The sequence below is a fragment of the Rhodamnia argentea genome, chromosome 10 (assembly GCF_020921035.1).
Source record: "Rhodamnia argentea isolate NSW1041297 chromosome 10, ASM2092103v1, whole genome shotgun sequence".
Lineage (NCBI taxonomy): Eukaryota > Viridiplantae > Streptophyta > Magnoliopsida > Myrtales > Myrtaceae > Rhodamnia > Rhodamnia argentea.
The window spans coordinates 3414664-3431436 of NC_063159.1; the positions used below are offsets into that span (position 1 = coordinate 3414664).

General features: G+C 43.0%; 2 protein-coding genes and 1 long non-coding RNA gene across 3 annotated transcripts; 1 reads left to right on the forward strand and 2 right to left on the reverse strand.

Moving 5' to 3' along the window:
- Window positions 1–876: 876 nt before the first annotated feature.
- On the reverse strand, window positions 877–1550 carry LOC125312613. The gene is made up of 2 exons (XR_007196668.1): window positions 1340–1550; window positions 877–1237 (listed from the first exon to the last, which is right to left on the reverse strand). It is a non-coding gene; the product is annotated as an uncharacterized LOC125312613 (long non-coding RNA).
- Window positions 1551–6119: 4569 nt separating this feature from the next.
- Window positions 6120–7848, forward strand: LOC115742051 (aldehyde oxidase GLOX). Its single transcript, XM_030676135.2, has one exon. The coding sequence runs from the start codon at window positions 6173–6175 to the stop codon at window positions 7811–7813; it is 1641 nt and encodes a 546-aa protein (XP_030531995.1). The 5' UTR covers window positions 6120–6172; the 3' UTR covers window positions 7814–7848.
- Window positions 7849–10639: 2791 nt separating this feature from the next.
- Window positions 10640–13464, reverse strand: LOC115742044. The gene is made up of 2 exons (XM_030676124.2): window positions 12038–13464; window positions 10640–11192 (listed from the first exon to the last, which is right to left on the reverse strand). Exon 1 carries the CDS (start codon window positions 13207–13209, stop codon window positions 12199–12201), a length of 1011 nt encoding a protein of 336 aa, XP_030531984.1. The 5' UTR covers window positions 13210–13464; the 3' UTR covers window positions 10640–11192; window positions 12038–12198.
- Between the last annotated feature and the right edge of the window lie 3309 nt (window positions 13465–16773).

Below are 16773 nucleotides of genomic sequence, written 5' to 3' on the forward strand. Positions count from 1 at the left end.
TATTCTTCCTTGATGGGACTATTAGAGAATGCCAAAACTTGGCAAATGTGTTGAACCAGTATTGCTTCGCCTCGGGTCAATCAATTAACTTGAACAAGTCGGGAGTTTTCTTCAGTAGGTGCTGCCCACAGCAACTGAAAGTGAATATGGCAGCTGAATTGAGAGTGCCGATCATTGAAAAAACTGGAAAATACCTTGGCATTCCATCGGATTGGGGAAACTCTAAGAAAGAGATGTTCGCCTGGGTCCTAGCAAGGGTGAATATGAAGCTTGAGGGGTGGAAGGAAAAGCTGATAACAAAAGCCGGAAAGGAGATTCTGATTAAAACAGTGGTGCAAGCATTACTGCAATATGCAATGTCCATTTTCAAGATTGCCATATCGATCTGTAAATCGATTGAACAAAGAATTGCATCATTTTGGTGGAATCATAATAAGGCAAACACAGGGATCCATTGGAAGAAGTGGGAGGTGCTGAAAAGCAGGAAGGACAGAGGAGGATTAGGTTTTAAAGACCTTGTTACTTTCAACAAAGCCATGTTAGGGAAACAAGCCTGGAGACTCTTACAATCCCCTTCGGCCCTTTGGAGTCAACTAATGAAAGGGATTTATTTCCCAGAAGGGAAGTTTTTAAATGCAAACAAAGGATCTAGACCATCGTGGGGGTGGCAAAGCATACTTGTGGGCAGAGAGACTATAAAACAAGATGTGAAATGGTCAGTGGGAGACGGATCTAGTATTAGAATTAGAGAAGACAAATGGTTGCAGCGGGGCTGCATTGGAGGGCCAGGAAACCAAGGAGAGCCTCAATTTGTAGCTGAATTGATAGATCAGGAGTCCAAACAATGGGATGATCAGAAATTGACAAATTTTTTTGATGAAAACCTGAAAAGGGAGATCCTAGCTATTCCACTCAGTTCCAACATGACGAAAGACAAATTAATATGGACTGGCAATGGCTCTGGGGAATATTCAGTTAAAAGTGGGTACAACAAAGTCCACTCAGGAGTTTTTATCAATAACAGTAACCACGCATCCTCATCTTACCAGCCTCCCAGAAAGTTGTGGAATTCAATTTGGCTATTGCACACTTACCCAAAGATCAAGTTTTTCTTGTGGAGCATATGCAACAATGCCCTCCCCACGAAAGAAAATCTCTTTAAGAGAAATATTGTACCTGACCCACTGTGCCCTGTTTGTGGTCGAGCACCAGAAACATTGGAACACTTGTTCATCCTCTGCGAAGGCACCAAATCGGTATGGACAGATTCTCAGTTCAGTATTAACTCCTCTCCTCGAAAAATTACCAGAATCGAAAGGTGGATCTCACAGATACTTACCTCGGACTCTACTTCACTGTCGAACGAGCTTTTCGCTGGAATACTTTGGCGGATCTGGAAGGGCCGCAATAACCTGGTCTTCCAAGGGCTGAAGCCATGTCCGAGAACCTATTCAGAAGATGCAGAAGCAGACCAATTTCTTTTCAGGAGATGGAACCCACTCGTGAAAAATCGCAAGAAAGGCAAGAATGAGTCACCTGTCCGATGGGTTTCCCCGGAGAAGGGGACCATGAAATATAACGTTGACGGATCTTGGATCAGCGATGCCTTGGAGGGATCGATAGCTGGTATCTGCAGGGACTCCGATGGACTAATTATTGACGGCTTCGCCGGGAAAGTTGAAGCTGGATCTGCTCTGGAGACCGAAGCCCTAGCTGTTCGTGAGGCTCTGTCGAGGATAGCGAAGACACGAGAAGTACACTCATCTGATCTGAAGGTAATAGTTAGTACTGATAGCGTATCAGTTAAAGAGTGCTTATCAGACCAAGTTATCTGCCCATGGAATGCGAAGCCCATCTTGGAAGATAGTAAACAGCTCTTGGCCCAACTCGCTGGTGTCTCAATAGTTCATGAGGACCGTGGGAAAAATCAAGCCGTGGATTGGATTGCGAAAGCTCACAGAAGGAATGCTCTCCCCAAGAATTGGCTGTCTATGCCCCCTCGCCCACTATGGGATTTATTGTGTTTTGATTCTGAACTTAATGTCTTTCATCCGTGAGTTAGTAATGAAGTTTATCTTATGACCAAAAAAAAAAAAAAAAAGTGATAGAGATCTTCAAAATTAGGAAAATGTCCGACAAATTATTGATTTTTAGCGAAACAAACCTATCCTAAATTTTTATATCTTTGCAATTGAAGCATTCGTCGGTTTTCCAGCGAGTGGATTATATCGAGAACACGTGCCAACTTTTCAAAAGCCATGTCGTTGTTACGTGGACAGCATCTCAGCACAATTGCTAGCTTTATTACAAAGTTTGCAACCGAAAAGCAAAATTTCCGGTAATTGATTTGGAAAGGGGTAATTATATTAGTCCCTGAACTTTACGCAATGTTTAACATCGTATTCACAATTTTTTTTTATCAATTTAATCCCAGAATTTTAAAAAATTTGATCAATGTAATCCCTTGCCCCAAAGCGAGTGGGATCATCTTTTTTTGAACTTTCGATTTCGGGGTCCAATTAAAAATTGAGCTGTGATCAATTTGTAAGAAAGATATTCTGTACGGCCAAGAAAAAGTGAATGGAATGTTGTGACAAAGGCATATTTGGTAAATAAGAAGTCTTTCTTCATTCCCTGGATTCCAAAGTGCTCTAACCACTTGCCTTTGTGCTTGGAAAATGACATCCAATGCGCCTCTCCTGACAATATAGAAACATTCAGACGCACCGAGACAAAGGCATTTTTGTCATAATCAAGACAACAAGTTGATGGAATAAATTACTGTTTTCGCCAAACATCCTATGATAAACTAAGCTACCTGTCACTTTAGATGGTTAAGGATAATGTTACAAAGTAAGAACGGTTTTGATAGAGAAGAATGGGGATAGCTCATAATCAAAACATTTGTGAAATTACTAATTGAAAGCACGATGGATCACCTGTAATTCACGCTATTATTAAGTCTGTCGGGTACAAGTTACTCATCAAAACTAGCTCTCTATAATCCCATAAAGTTGTTGAAGGTGTTGTAAGAATAAATTAATGAAAGGGAGTAACAATGTGATCGGACTTTGAGGCGTGTAATCACTCTCTTTTAGGATCAATTTGCCCCACAAAGTTGCTACGGGTTTCTGGCAAATTCCTTTCGGGATACAACAAAGTCGCGATGAGATTCTTGGATAGCAATTCCATTAAATCTCCTAAAACTCTCTACGAAACAATGAAAATTGATTGTCTCTCTTTTGAAAGAAAATGAAAGAAATAAAAGTTGACTCGGAAATTGAACAAAATTGTCCTTTATATAACACTAATAGAACACATCTCTTGGTGTCCAAATTGCCCATGTACGAAGGCACCTATTCATGTCTGAAACATCGCACTTATTCATGTCTCAAACATCGCATCAATTCATGTTCGAAACATTACAATTCAAACATGACTGTTCGTGAGTGATAACAATCATTCAGACACAACTGTTCGTAAGTGACAACCGCCATTCGAGACATAATGTTCATGTTTGAATAGTCATAATTAATAATATAGAATATAAATATAAAAAGAATTGATTTCGAAAAGGAAAAATAATAATAATAATTAAGGTTTATTTACGTCCGCGGTGCGCAAGCGTGCAAAGTGCGTCAAAATCGCGCACACGCACGCGGGTATAGTGGGGTCTAGCCCACTTGTTCATTTCTTTATTCTAAAAGACTATTGTGACCTTCTAACTAATAAAGAGACTTGCACTCTTCTTTCTATCTTATGTGGAATTGAAAAGGCAGCTTTTGTTTTAACAAACAAACTTCAACAGATGTCCCAGCAGACAAAGATCGATCGAGCTCACGTCTAGAGAAGCAAATCGATATGCCGAGGCTTTTAGCCAGATTGGGAGAGGAACTTTTGCAAGACTCGGGAATTTTAGAAGAGAGCTAAAAGACTAAAAAGTGACTAGGACAGGGGAGGAACGATTCAAGCAACTTTATCGACAATTGAGTGGTGAGAAATGCACTATGGAAAATAGTTTTGGGATAAGTACATATTTTGAGAATTGCCTTTTTTCTAGAAAGATAAGATTTTCCAATTAATTACAGAAAGGTCATATGCGTTCTGTTTATTTTAGATCTTTTAAGTTTCCGCAAGAAATGATAATAACTTTCATAGGAAATATTTGTTAAGGGTGAGCATGGTTCATGATAAAATTGGAAACCAAAGAATTGAACCGACAAAAACAATGTAACTTCCAAGTTTCAAGGTATGCAGAGTAGATTTCAAGTTTCAAAAATTAGGAAATCGGTTCTGATTGATAAGTGGAGCCTAAAACCTTAAACAAGTCTTTGTATTTTTTTTTTGTTTTATGTCATTGCATGATCATGTTATATCCTATGGCGATCGATAATGAATGTGTTATCTAGAACCGTTAATCTCGCCAGTGCTGGCGATATCCATATTTGAGACTTTTACGGTGTTAATGTTTTCATATTATTCATGTATCTAAACATGAGTTGTGATCAGTGAATTGTAATATTAAATAGTGATCATTAGACCACGAAACCTGTGACATGGTAGGTTCCATGTTCCGATATATGCATGGTAAGTTTTAGGCTCCAAAAAAGATAGGGAACTTATTCCGATGAGTAAGTTTCAGGTTGGAAGGTTTCTAAAATCGCTCTCCTCTAATTCCTGTAGTTTGGTAGCCTTTCTTAGTAGAATGACAATTGGTAAGATTTACTCGTTTTCCTCGGTTTTTGTTTTGAGTTCATTTTCCTTAGTGGTGTGCAAAATAACCGCACCAGATCAAAAATCGATTGAAAAGGAAGGAATCGGCTTGTTCTGGGCGGTTCCCAATTCCACGTGGGGACCGAATCGTTATATATGTTTTTAAATTTTATGTTTTCAAAACCTTAATTCCAGCTCTCACACTCCTCAGTCCTCATGCATTCTCTCAAAAAAACCATTAATTCCTCTCATCTCTCTCATTCTCTCTCGCAATCTCTCTTTGTCTCTTTCGTAACTCGCTCTCAGGTCGCAGCCTCGCTTGCCGTTTCAGGGGAGGGTGGATTCCCGTTAATCTAGTATAGAGTGGTGGAGAGGGTGGAGCCCTTCAGGAACTGATGGAGCTTCTAGGGGTCGAAGCAGTCGAGGACGACGTGCATGGCAAGGGCATTCTTGATGACGGAGAGGGGCTTACTTGTCAACGAGAGCAGGAGGTAGGAGTTGAAGAGCGAGTGCTCGGGGAAGCCCTCGAGGATCTCGATGATGCTATGGGCGGAGGGGCACAAGAGGAGAAGGAAGGCGATGAGAGGGCGTAATGCGCACAAAACGAAGGTTAGCATAGGTTGTACAGTGACTGATTTTATGGATTCATTCGGGAACTAGACCCAAATAGTGATTCGATAAATTGTTTTCAAGAATAAAAGTATTTCATTATCTAAGATTCTTCAAATCATTCTCTAAGATTCATTTAGACATATTTAAGACAAATTTTTAGAAGCCCTTGTTTTTTTTTTTATATATATATAGAAGAAGCCCTAGTTAAGCGTGAGTCATTCGATCAACGTGGATTTAAAATGGGATTCCCATGATTCCAAAGAACGAGATCAGCTCGAGAATTTGCTTTTGCGGTAGGAATTTCACATCCCACTTTCTATCTGCCTCGGATCATTCAATTCTCTTCACCTGGCTGACGTCAGCCACCTTCCCAACCGCCGCGACACGTGGGAAACCCCGTGCCCAAACGTCACCTCCACGTGTGTACCCGATGCGCACGATCCAAAAGCCCGGGACGCACCCGATGCATCCATCCAAGATCGTCTCTTTCCGGACGGCTGGAAGGACCCATGACACGTAGGCAACCCCTTGCTTACGTGTCACGTTCACGTGCGTACGTCCCACACCACAAAACAACAACCTTCGTCCGTTTCACCGTCGAAGACTCTCTCTCTCTCGCTCTCTCTCTAGAGACATACGTCACAGAACCTTCTCCCTGTTTTTCTAATTGAATTTTTTTTTTTTGGGTATCACGTAATGTTCTGACCAAACAAAAAAAAAAACTCTGTAATACACAACGGGCCCCACAGATTCACTCCTATCTTCGACTCGTTCTCACTAATTGCCCGTCCCATCGCTCTGGTCTCTTCACTTTTCCCCCATTCTTCACTGTCTCTCTCTCTCTCCAATGGGGCCTTTCGCTTCACCTTCACAACAATGGCGGTTTCTCCTCAGCCTCCTCGTCTTGACAACCGTCTCCCTCGACGATTTCGCCTCCTTCGCGCGCGCCGGCCTCCCAGGCACGTGGGAGCTGCTGGTGGCGGACGCGGGCATCGCCTCCATGCACACCGCCGTCACCCGCTTCAACACCGTCGTCCTCCTCGACCGCACCAACATCGGCCCCAGCCGCCTCCGCCTCCCCCGCGGCCACTGCCGGCTCGACCCTCGCGACGCAGCCCTCAAACGCGACTGCTACGCTCACTCCGCGGTGCTCGACCTCGCCACCAACCGGATCCGCCCCCTCACCATCCTCACCGACACCTGGTGCTCCTCCGGCCAGTTCCTCCCCGACGGCTCCCTCCTCCAGACAGGCGGCGACCTCGACGGCTTCCGCAAGATCCGCCGCTTCGCCCCCTGCGACCCCGCCGGCGACTGCGACTGGGTCGAGCTCGACCATGCGGAGCTCTCCGAAGGCCGGTGGTATGGCACGAACCAGATCCTCCCTGACGGGTCGGTGATCGTCGTCGGCGGCCGCGCAGCCAACACCGTCGAGTATTACCCGCCGCGGGAGGGGGGAGCCGTGTTCTTCCCGTTCCTCGCCGACGCCGGGGACAGGCAGATGGACAATCTGTACCCGTACGTCCACTTGCTGCCCGACGGCCACCTCTTTGTCTTCGCGAACGACAGGGCGGTCTCCTTTGACCACAAGCTCGCTCGGGTGGTCCGCCAGTACCCGCCCCTGGAGGGCGGCCCGCGCAACTATCCCTCGGCCGGCTCATCCGCGATGCTCGCCCTCGAGGCCGGCTACGATACTGCCGTGATCGTGGTCTGTGGCGGGGCCCCTTACGGTGCGTTCATCGAGCGGAACACGGACTCGCCGGCCCGCGGCAGCTGCGGCAGGATAGTGGCGACAGCGGCTGAGCCTTCGTGGGAATTGGAGGACATGCCGTTCGGCCGGATAATGGGCGACATGGTAATGCTCCCGACCGGCGACTTCCTGATAGTCAACGGAGCTCAGGCCGGTACGCAGGGGTTTGAGCTGGCCTCCGACCCGTGCCTCTTCCCGGTCCTCTACAGGCCCGATCAGCCCGCCGGGCTACGGTTCATGACACTGAACCCAAGCACTATCCCCAGATTGTACCACTCCACGGCCAACCTGCTGCCGGACGGGCGGGTCCTGATCGCCGGGAGCAATCCGCACTACTTCTACAAATTCAACGCTGAATTCCCGACCGAGCTGCGGATCGAGACGTTCTCCCCAGAGTACTTGTCGGCTGACCGGGCGAACATTCGGCCCTCACTGGACGAAATTCCGGCCATGGTCCGTTACGGGGAGGCCTTCGACGTGTGCGTGTCCGTCGAGTTGCCGGTGGTGGGTATCGTGGATGTGAACTTGAACAGCGCGCCCTTCGCGACGCACTCGTTCTCCCAGGGTCAGAGGTTGGTCAAATTGGCCGTGACGTCAGCCATCCCCGACGGCGATGGCCGGTACAGGATCAGGTGCACAGCGCCGCCAAACACGGCGGTGGCGCCGCCCGGTTATTACATGGCGTTCGCGGTGAACCAAGGCGTGCCGAGCGTGGCACGTTGGGTGCAGTTAATAGCATAATCTCTTTTGGTGGGACTATTTTTTTTGTTTTTTTATCCCTCGTTATGTCATCATTTTTTCCTTATTTTTCTTGTTTTAATTGATGGTTGAAAGAGATAATGGAATGGACAGGATGACGAGAATCACTTGGCATCTCTTGTATAGTTGATTTAAGTCCCATTTCTTTCTTTCTTTTTGTTAATTTGAGAAATGGCAAATGCGTTTTTTGTGTTTTTCCCGCCTTTACGGCCAAAGTGAATGCTTTGCAATTTGGCCCTTCATAGTCGAAACTATTGATTAATTGCAATTTTATGTAGCACCGATATTCTTCGAAGGCTTTTGTGTCGTGTTCAATACTCTTTGATGCTCTGACACACTTCAACATGTGATCGGCGCGCGGTTAGTGCTCTAGACACGTCAACGACATACGAGTACAACATCTCGATACGACATTTCGATATACATAACACGTCATCTTGATACGCACAGGTCAATTTTAAGCATTTTCAATGAATTAGGGATCAAAATATAAATTTATTAGTTATGTACCCATCCACCCCAAAATTAATATACTCGGCTAGTTAAAAAAAAAAAACTAATCGTGAATCCTTATCTGAAAAAGAAGAAGAAACCTACATTATATACAAACGTGTTCCAACGTATCGGAATTCTCCATTTTTTTTTTTAAATCGCATGTCGATGTATCATGTTTTATCGTGTTACGTGTTGTGTCGGTGCTACAAAGTTGCATTCACAATTAATTGCAGATTGAAACGTTTTGTCTTGGACAGGTCCACCGATTGAAAGTCCTCTTGATTTTGGAACGTTGGAGGGAGCCAACCAACGGTCGGGAAAACATTTTCAATTATTAGAGATGCTTTTACGAAGTTGGAAATTATTAGAATAGAACTTGACGTAAATGCGAGATTTCATGATAATTTCGGGTCTGATTTTGTTTCCACCCATTTATATGTCGGATGGATTCATCGAGTTGTCTAAATCTTAAAGCCGAAGATACCTTCGTGGACCTTTTGTATTCTCATCATTAACTTCAAAGACCATTTAAATGTCTTTTTCTTGAAGCTTCGTTTAACATGTCATAATTTCAGATTTCGTTTGTTTCGCAAAAAAAATAAGAATGATCGATTTTCGATCCGGTTTGGTCTCATCCCAGAACCGAACCGAATCGAAACGACCGGTCTAATGAAATCGATAATTTGAGAGATGAATTAGACATGTGTCACATGATTGATGAAGTAATTGGTAACTAAGCAAAAATGCCCCGCAACATACTCATGTAACGCACCATGCCTCAAATGTTATCATTTTTTTCAAATAAAGGTCTAAAGTGGATATTGTTTTAAATATCTTGTATCTGTTGCTTTTTTTTTTTTACTTTGATTTTTTAACTTTTGATTTAATCTAATTAAAAATTAAGTTAAAATTGTATTTTGAAAAAAGTGCCCTTGATCGGCCGAAATATTTGATTAGCTGGCCCGGTGGTGAGATCGGACCTTTATTTAAAACAGTCATAACATCACTTCAGACCTTTATTTGATTCAATGAATGCACTTGAGTTCATTATTTAAAACAATAACCACTTCGAGCCTTTATTTGAAAAATTGAGAGCATTTCATGTGCTTATTTGAAATTTTTCTATTTGTATAATATTAGCACACTCATATCGATTTTTTTTTTTGTCTTATTTCAGTAAGGATGGCATTGCACACTATATTAGTTTCTCAAGACACGTGGCAGCGTTGATGTGATGTCCACCCAGCGCCATATCAGAAATGAATCAGAACAATTATAAAGGACAAAAAAAGAGGATAAAAAAAGTAGAAAATAGAAAAAAAAAAATAGATAAAAGAAAAAGGCAAGACCATTCTCTGCATTGATCAAGCACATTGCCTGAGCTCGAGCTCGACGTCGCCATCGAGTTGGCTTTCAAGTCACTCCCTGATCGACCCTGGGATGCCATTAACAAATCCAACCCGACTTGCGTTCTTGCGTTCTCAACACCACCTATCCGACAAATCCTCCTGAGGCCATCGCCGCCAATTTCGAATCTGAAAAGCTGCTCTTTTTAGCTCCCGATTAGCAGTTAGCGACCAGAATTGAAAGGGGAAAATCTTCCGGGGTCCGTGGAGAGAGATCATTTGTGCCTCTTTCTGGAGAGTGTAGCCACTTGAGGGCGACAAGGGGTGGGCTGATGATGTCGAAGGATCAGAGGTGTTTGATGGGGGCGACGGAGAAGGGCAGGCTCAGAGAACGAGGGGGGAGAGGATGAAGAAGGGAGGAGGAGAAGAACAAGGGACAATGGTGGCGTTGGAGGTGGCAGCCGGACGAGTGGGGCGAGTAATGCTGACATATGTGATCGGCAGCAGCAGACGCGCGCTTCTGTTGAGGACCAAGTTTTGATCAAAGCGACTCATGATGGGTCACAGCAACACAAACTTGTGAGCCTTACCTTAGATGTAGATCTTCTTCAACTGTTCATACCCTAAGCTGTGAAGATTGATCTGACTGAAGCAGGGAACTAAAATCCACACTACGTCAGTATTCATATTCAGCTCAGGTCCAGAACATCAACATCCGAATAAGCTCCCATGCGAATCGTTGTACAATCCAAGTAATCGTAACCAAGATGAAAAGTGATCACCAATGAGGAATTTACGACCCAATGATCCAAGAAAGCATCGGCCACACACTAACAAAAGAACAAAGTGATAACACAACTTGGCCGGCCAGCTATGTAGTTTCAGGGTACCCTAGAACATATGAAGGCTACTTGCAATGTCGAAACAGCATGAAGATGGCGGCTCGGAAAAATTAAATCATTTCTCCCAATCTAAACTGTAGTAAATAGTCCCTGTTGTCGATGGTGCTGCTTCTTCATTGAAGCAGATAAACATGTTCAGAAAATGAAAAGAAAACGTTTGAGCATCATCATCTCCATCTCTATAGATAGCAACAACATGAAACCCACGTCCCAGCCACACAACAGAAGACGAAAAACATGAGATGCCCAAAGAGATGGCCAAAGCAGAAATCTTTAAAAGCTCAGAAAATAAGTAATTCGAGTGACAGATAAAAAGGTGGAGGTTGCATCCTTGATTCATTGCAGAGTAAGAGACAAGACTAACAATACAATAAGAGAAATGAATTTGCAATGGCAAATCACGAAATCTGAAGCTAAAATTGTATCCATGCCTGATGCCTCCATGAGAAGAAATACAGGAAAAAAGTTGCAGATTAGTAATTCACTACAATAAGCTCACGTGAGAGATGTTCCACAGCTCATTGACTTCTTCAGAAAGGCGTATTGCCAGAAAGTCGAATTGTAAGCAATGGTAGTTCCATGTAGTCCTAGCACAGCTTAAAACATGAGAACTGTCACCTGAATTTAGTTGGCATGCAATTGAATCAGATGGCAAAAAGGCTTCACGGCTTCACGCACCAAAGTTGCAGGAAGGAAATATCACATTTCTTAAAAGCTCAGGACTTGTGCCAAAGTAATAACCGTGTCAACCCAACCCATCACCATTCCTATTTCCAGAGCAATCGGAAAGCAAATTTGGCTGTCGCAAGACAAAACTGGACACACTTGGTTGATTTTGCCGGAAAAGCTACAACTTGACAAGGCTATGCTTACATTCCCTCCCAAGTCCCATACTAGCATATCCCGATCCTTGTGGGTATCTTGTTCAGTCGCACCTAAAATGGGGATAGACTAAAAATCTATCAAATCTGTTCTTATGCCCAAGCGACGAAGGAAAAACTGAAATCTTTGTTCCTCTCAATATTGTCCTTAAACGAACAAGAGAGAAAGTAGGACCCAATCCAGTGGCAAGACTGGGCAAACTTCATGAGGAAATAACATATGTACCGACAGAATATGTAAGCCTATCAAGGACGCTCTCTCTTGCAAATTCCCCACAACAGTCGATGAGTAAAGCTAATAACAGACCAATTCGAAAGTGAAAATCTCAGCAGCTAGCTTAAACAAGTCATCTTCAGTCTGCATAGCTCATGATAAATCATATTCGATGCGTCATGAAGCTGGTTCAGACATGTAATGTCCATGCAGATGTGCATAATGTTTCCTGGTCTCCTGGATTCCGAACCTATGACAATTCTATTGCATCCAATATACAAATGAGAATGCCAATGTACAAAAGCAGAAGACTAACAACAATAAGCCTACTATATTTTTACATCTCAAATGCGATGAGTGATTTCTACCTGACCGTCTTCCAGATACATTTCTTCCATCACAGGGCGGCACGACCATCCTTCAGCGCCATTGCCAATTATGCAAGTCTTATTACTTGGCAGAAAATTTATATCTTGCCAATTTCAATATCCTAAGGCCCAAAATTTAAGTTGTACAACCTATCGATAATTCACAGCCCATAACTTCCATCTTGCTGCAAACTCATATCATAAGCTTCTGAAAACGAATCCCTTGGCTTCTTCAAACCCTTAATTATTTCACCAATCCTACTGCCACGAGCTCGACTGGAGTAATTCTCACCTCTCTTCTTCTGATCAATCCCAACTCTCCTATAATCCTTCGGATTCGACCTACCAAGGTCCCTCCTCCTATCACCTCCCTTCCTCAAACCAACACTGACTTCCTTCTCGTTCTTCACCGCCACCACGCCATTCCATTCAGCAGAGTCTTGAAAACTCATATTCTCCCCATCCGATTCGACCGACTTGGAACCCGAATACCCCTCTTTGCCAATCGTTCCCCTCTGGCGTGTCCGGCGAGATTTCCTCCCCCTGTAACCGCCATTCTGTTGAGCTATTATTGCCTCGCCACCTCTATCCACCGAGCTGCCATCCAAGTCGTCGTCTTTGCCATCACCGATTCTCCCATAAGGCTTCACACTGTGCACAACCCCTTTCGGGAAAAACCTGGCGGACGGAAGTTCCGTCTCCGCCCCGCCGAACACCTGTGGCCCGTCCCTATCGGTCCACATGTCAAACCCTCCGGGCCGCTGGAACCGGTCGGCGAGCACCTTCAGCTGGTCGTCCGCGCTGACGGAGAACAGCCGCGGGGCCTTCTCGACGGCCTCCCACGGCCTCTCGAGCTCGGAGACGGCGGCCTTGAGCTCGGCCCGCTTGCGCATCTCGTAGATCTGGCGCTCGCGGGAGAGGCGAGCCTTGAGGAGCTGCTTGGCCTTGTTTTTCTGCATGCGCTTCCACTGCCACTTGGAGACGCCGCCCGGGAAGGTCCTCGGCCCTCCGCCCATTCGGATTGGCGTCGTCCTGGGGGTCTGCCGGAGGGAGAGGTGGGAGAGCTCAGTGCGGAGGAGGGAGAGCTGGGCGTTCGGGGAACCAAGGGTTCTTGAGAAGCAGAGGGTTTGTGGAGGGGTCGGGACGAGGAGAGCCATTTGCAGGGTCGACATCCGTTTCGTCTTCCCTTGTTTGGCAGCTTGAGACGTGATCGGAGCGAGAAGCGGTCGCCGGGAAATATGGTGGCGGGGTCGACCCTTTGCCTCTGGTGTTTTTGGCCGGACTGCGAGGGATGTAGACGATGACGGGGCTCTGCGGTTGTGGGTCAGATGCGGGTTACGATCTTTTTCGCCATGGACGTGTCTGATTGCTTTGGTTTACGAGACGGTGAGCTGAGATTGAAGGAGCGGCCCATGGATGATTATGGGGAAGAGGCCCACCTCCACCATGAGAATCTTGCATGTAAATCTTCTTTCTTTCCGGCCCAACATGTCTGTCCACTTTGACTTTAGCTTTTGGGCTTCCTAGGACTGTTGGTTTATACGATGATCCGATCAACTTCACGAGCTCCATTCAATCCTCGAAATTCCGCGCTCTCTTTCATTTTCATCATGATGACACAACAACCACTTATGACTTCATTGCTTTGCCGATGTTACAGGATTACTTCTTACCTTGGTTCGATGATGATGCCAACAACTTGATTCTATGCGATGATACTCTCATTTGCTTCATGCGTACTATTGTATAGGGATAATCGATTTCAAGATGAGTCGATTCTCATCTGAAAAGTGAAATCGAACCCAAAAGGGTTAATTCCTCATTTGTGGAACTAAGAACTGGCCCAATTAATCTTGGAACGAAAGATCGATCCGATTCTAGAGTCGGTTTTGCAATCAGTAATTTCTTTTCCCTTTTGTTTCTTTTATTCCCAACATCTTTTAACTCCAAAAGTTTGGTGTTGCCTTTTGATTGCGTATGGTTGTGTTGCTTCCACCATCTACCGGGGGAATTGTACTTGCATTATGTTCGGACGAAGTCAAATGGTTTCACCTACCTTTTTGTTCTTTTCTACATTAGTTTTTGTTTGTCCCTTTCGTCTGCATCTTTTTAATTAAAAGAGTTACGAGTGAGAGTTTTCCAACATTAAAATGAAAAAGGAGCATTATTTTCGATTTTCCATTGAGTAAATGTTTGCATAATTGAGGGCGTGACGCTAATTGACGAGTAGTCTTCCACTTGTTTTTGTAGTCATTACTCTATTGTGGGCGTGACGCTAATGTAAGATCTAATTGCCATAATTAAGAATATTGCAGTTTTATTTATTTATTTATTGTGGGCATCCTATATACAGTAAAGGTACTCTGATTTTTCTTTTATTTTTTTTTATTTTTTTCTGTAGAAATTAGTTTCGTCGAAGAGAGAAATTTTCAAATAAAATTTAGAAATATGGGCATCCGATTTGCTCTTTTCTACATTGACGAGCATTTTTTTGGATTAATTGTCAAGTAAAATTTACAAAATATTTTTAATTTTTATTGTACGTATCGCCGTCAACTCTTTATTATCAGTTGCCTTTTTTTTTTATTATTATCTTCACATATAATGAGAAAATTGGATGAAACAAAAAGAAAATACCTCTTTAAAGATTTTCCAAGACAAAATCACAGTTACATTACCCAACGTCAAACTTCGAAAGACGAATTTTAGTTAAGTCAAACCTTGACATAGAATAAGAATCTTATTCAAATGCTAGTGGAATTTCATTCATCTTGGATTGAGGGAAATTAATATCGTAGTGTTCTTACAAAAATATTATGGTACCTCAATGTGCATAACTTTTCCAAATCATTGTTTTCGATGTATTTCTAGATACTTCTATACTATTTTAGATGCTCTGTATGCAGGTGTCTCTCCCCTATAGCAAGGGGAAAAACATAAATTTTTGCATATAGTAAATAAACAGACTTGATACTGTTTTAGACAAATGAAATTGAAAAGTAAAAAATTTACCAGGGAAGTAAACTTTTGAGATAAAAGGGATGAAGAATATCTAAGTTATCATGAGAGCAATGGTGAAGAACATATAGGTTTTATTTCTAAATAGCAATAGGATTTAATTTGACAAAAAATCATAAAAAGGAAAAGGGAAATCGACACAAATTGTCCTCAACTTTAGTTCACTGTGTAATGTGGTCCTTAAACTTTTTAATTTGTTCATTATAGTTCATAAACTTGAGTCCAATGCTCAATGTAGTCCATGAACATTTAATTTGCTCAATGATGTGTACAAACTTTTGGTACATTTTCAATCTAATCCTTAGATTCTATGAAAATGTTCAATATTATTCTTAAACTTGAATTAGTAAAGGGACAATATTGAACAACTTCATATAGTTCCGGACTAAATTGGACATGTACCAAAAGTCTAGAGATCATATTAAACAAATTAAAAGTTTAGGGACGACATTGCATATTGGACTAAAATTAAAAAATCACAGTGAACAAATTAAAAGTTTAGGGACCACATTGCACATTGGACTAAAATTCAAGGACTACTTGTGTCATTATCCTAGAGGAAAATAGCTAAATTAAAAGTAGTTGTGAAAATATGGAAACCATTAAGGCCGATTTTGTCTATCCAGCAGAAAAATGAGTAGATTTAATATCCGCCTGCAACATTAAGGGATCTGCCAAATTTGAAAATTCGAAATAGTTAATTGAACAAAAAAAGAAAAGTTTAGCTACATGACTGTGAAAAGGATAGAAAATCATGTACCCAAAGATAAGCATATTGAGCTATACCGTACTTCTAGCAAAATTAACAGATACCTCGTAGGTAAGGCCTGAATTGAATGGCCTAGGCTAATTTGGTTTTTTGCCAAATGTGCCAGAGTTTGCAGCAACTTTCTGGAATTTGCAGACTCGAGATAGGATGAAGAGGTGAAATGAAAAGGTGAAACTTGTGTTTTGTGCAATGCTTCCTCAAAGTCAGGAAGACATTCATTCTTTGATTGCCTTAAGGCAAGTTTGGAGCCATCTCCTCCCTCTGTTAACACTGCAGAACTGTTGGACATTGGGATGTAGAATTTAACTGGTTTTATTGAATTTTACCAGTAAATCAGTCAGGAGTGTAACTTGAAGTTAGCTTGGAATGGAGGTTTGTACCTTGTATGGATGGAGAGGACTGATGTTATCACAACAGTGTTCTTCCACAAACCAATAGAGTTCTTACTAGGATGATGTTTGAACATCAAAGTTGCTGTTTCGCTTTAAGAGAAAGGTTAAGGTTCTTCCCTGCTGCTTGTGCTGCTCTTCTATGAACAAACTGGGCCATTCTCAGTTGTCTGAGATGCTGCTGAAAATGAGAATGCTAGTTCGTTTGTCGGATTGGTTTGAGTTTGCATTTGTCTTGCAGACGTTACACTAGTTGTTGGCTTCTTTGATTGCTTGATGAAGTCATAATTGACTGATGTGTAGGAGAAAATATTCAGTGGTATCAAAGTGCCACGTCAGCTGCGAATGTGGCTCGCATTTATCCAGTCAGATCCACTCACGAATTGGTACATGGTAAAGTATTGTAATTAGATAAAATATGAGCCCACCGTGGAGTCCGTCGCGAACATCTTGGACCAAATCAAACCCCAAAATGAGATTATATGAGCCAATCGCCTCCACTACAATGGAACAAAAAAAACCCATGAAACAATTGCAATCCAAACATTGAAGTAGGACCG

What these genes read in the sequence shown, in the direction of transcription:
- LOC115742044 (XM_030676124.2), bottom strand. Translation starts at nt 13,209, where the DNA reads ATGTCGACCCTGCAAATGGCTCTCCTCGTCCCGACCCCTCCACAAACC.
- LOC115742051 (XM_030676135.2), top strand. Translation starts at nt 6,173, where the DNA reads ATGGGGCCTTTCGCTTCACCTTCACAACAATGGCGGTTTCTCCTCAGC.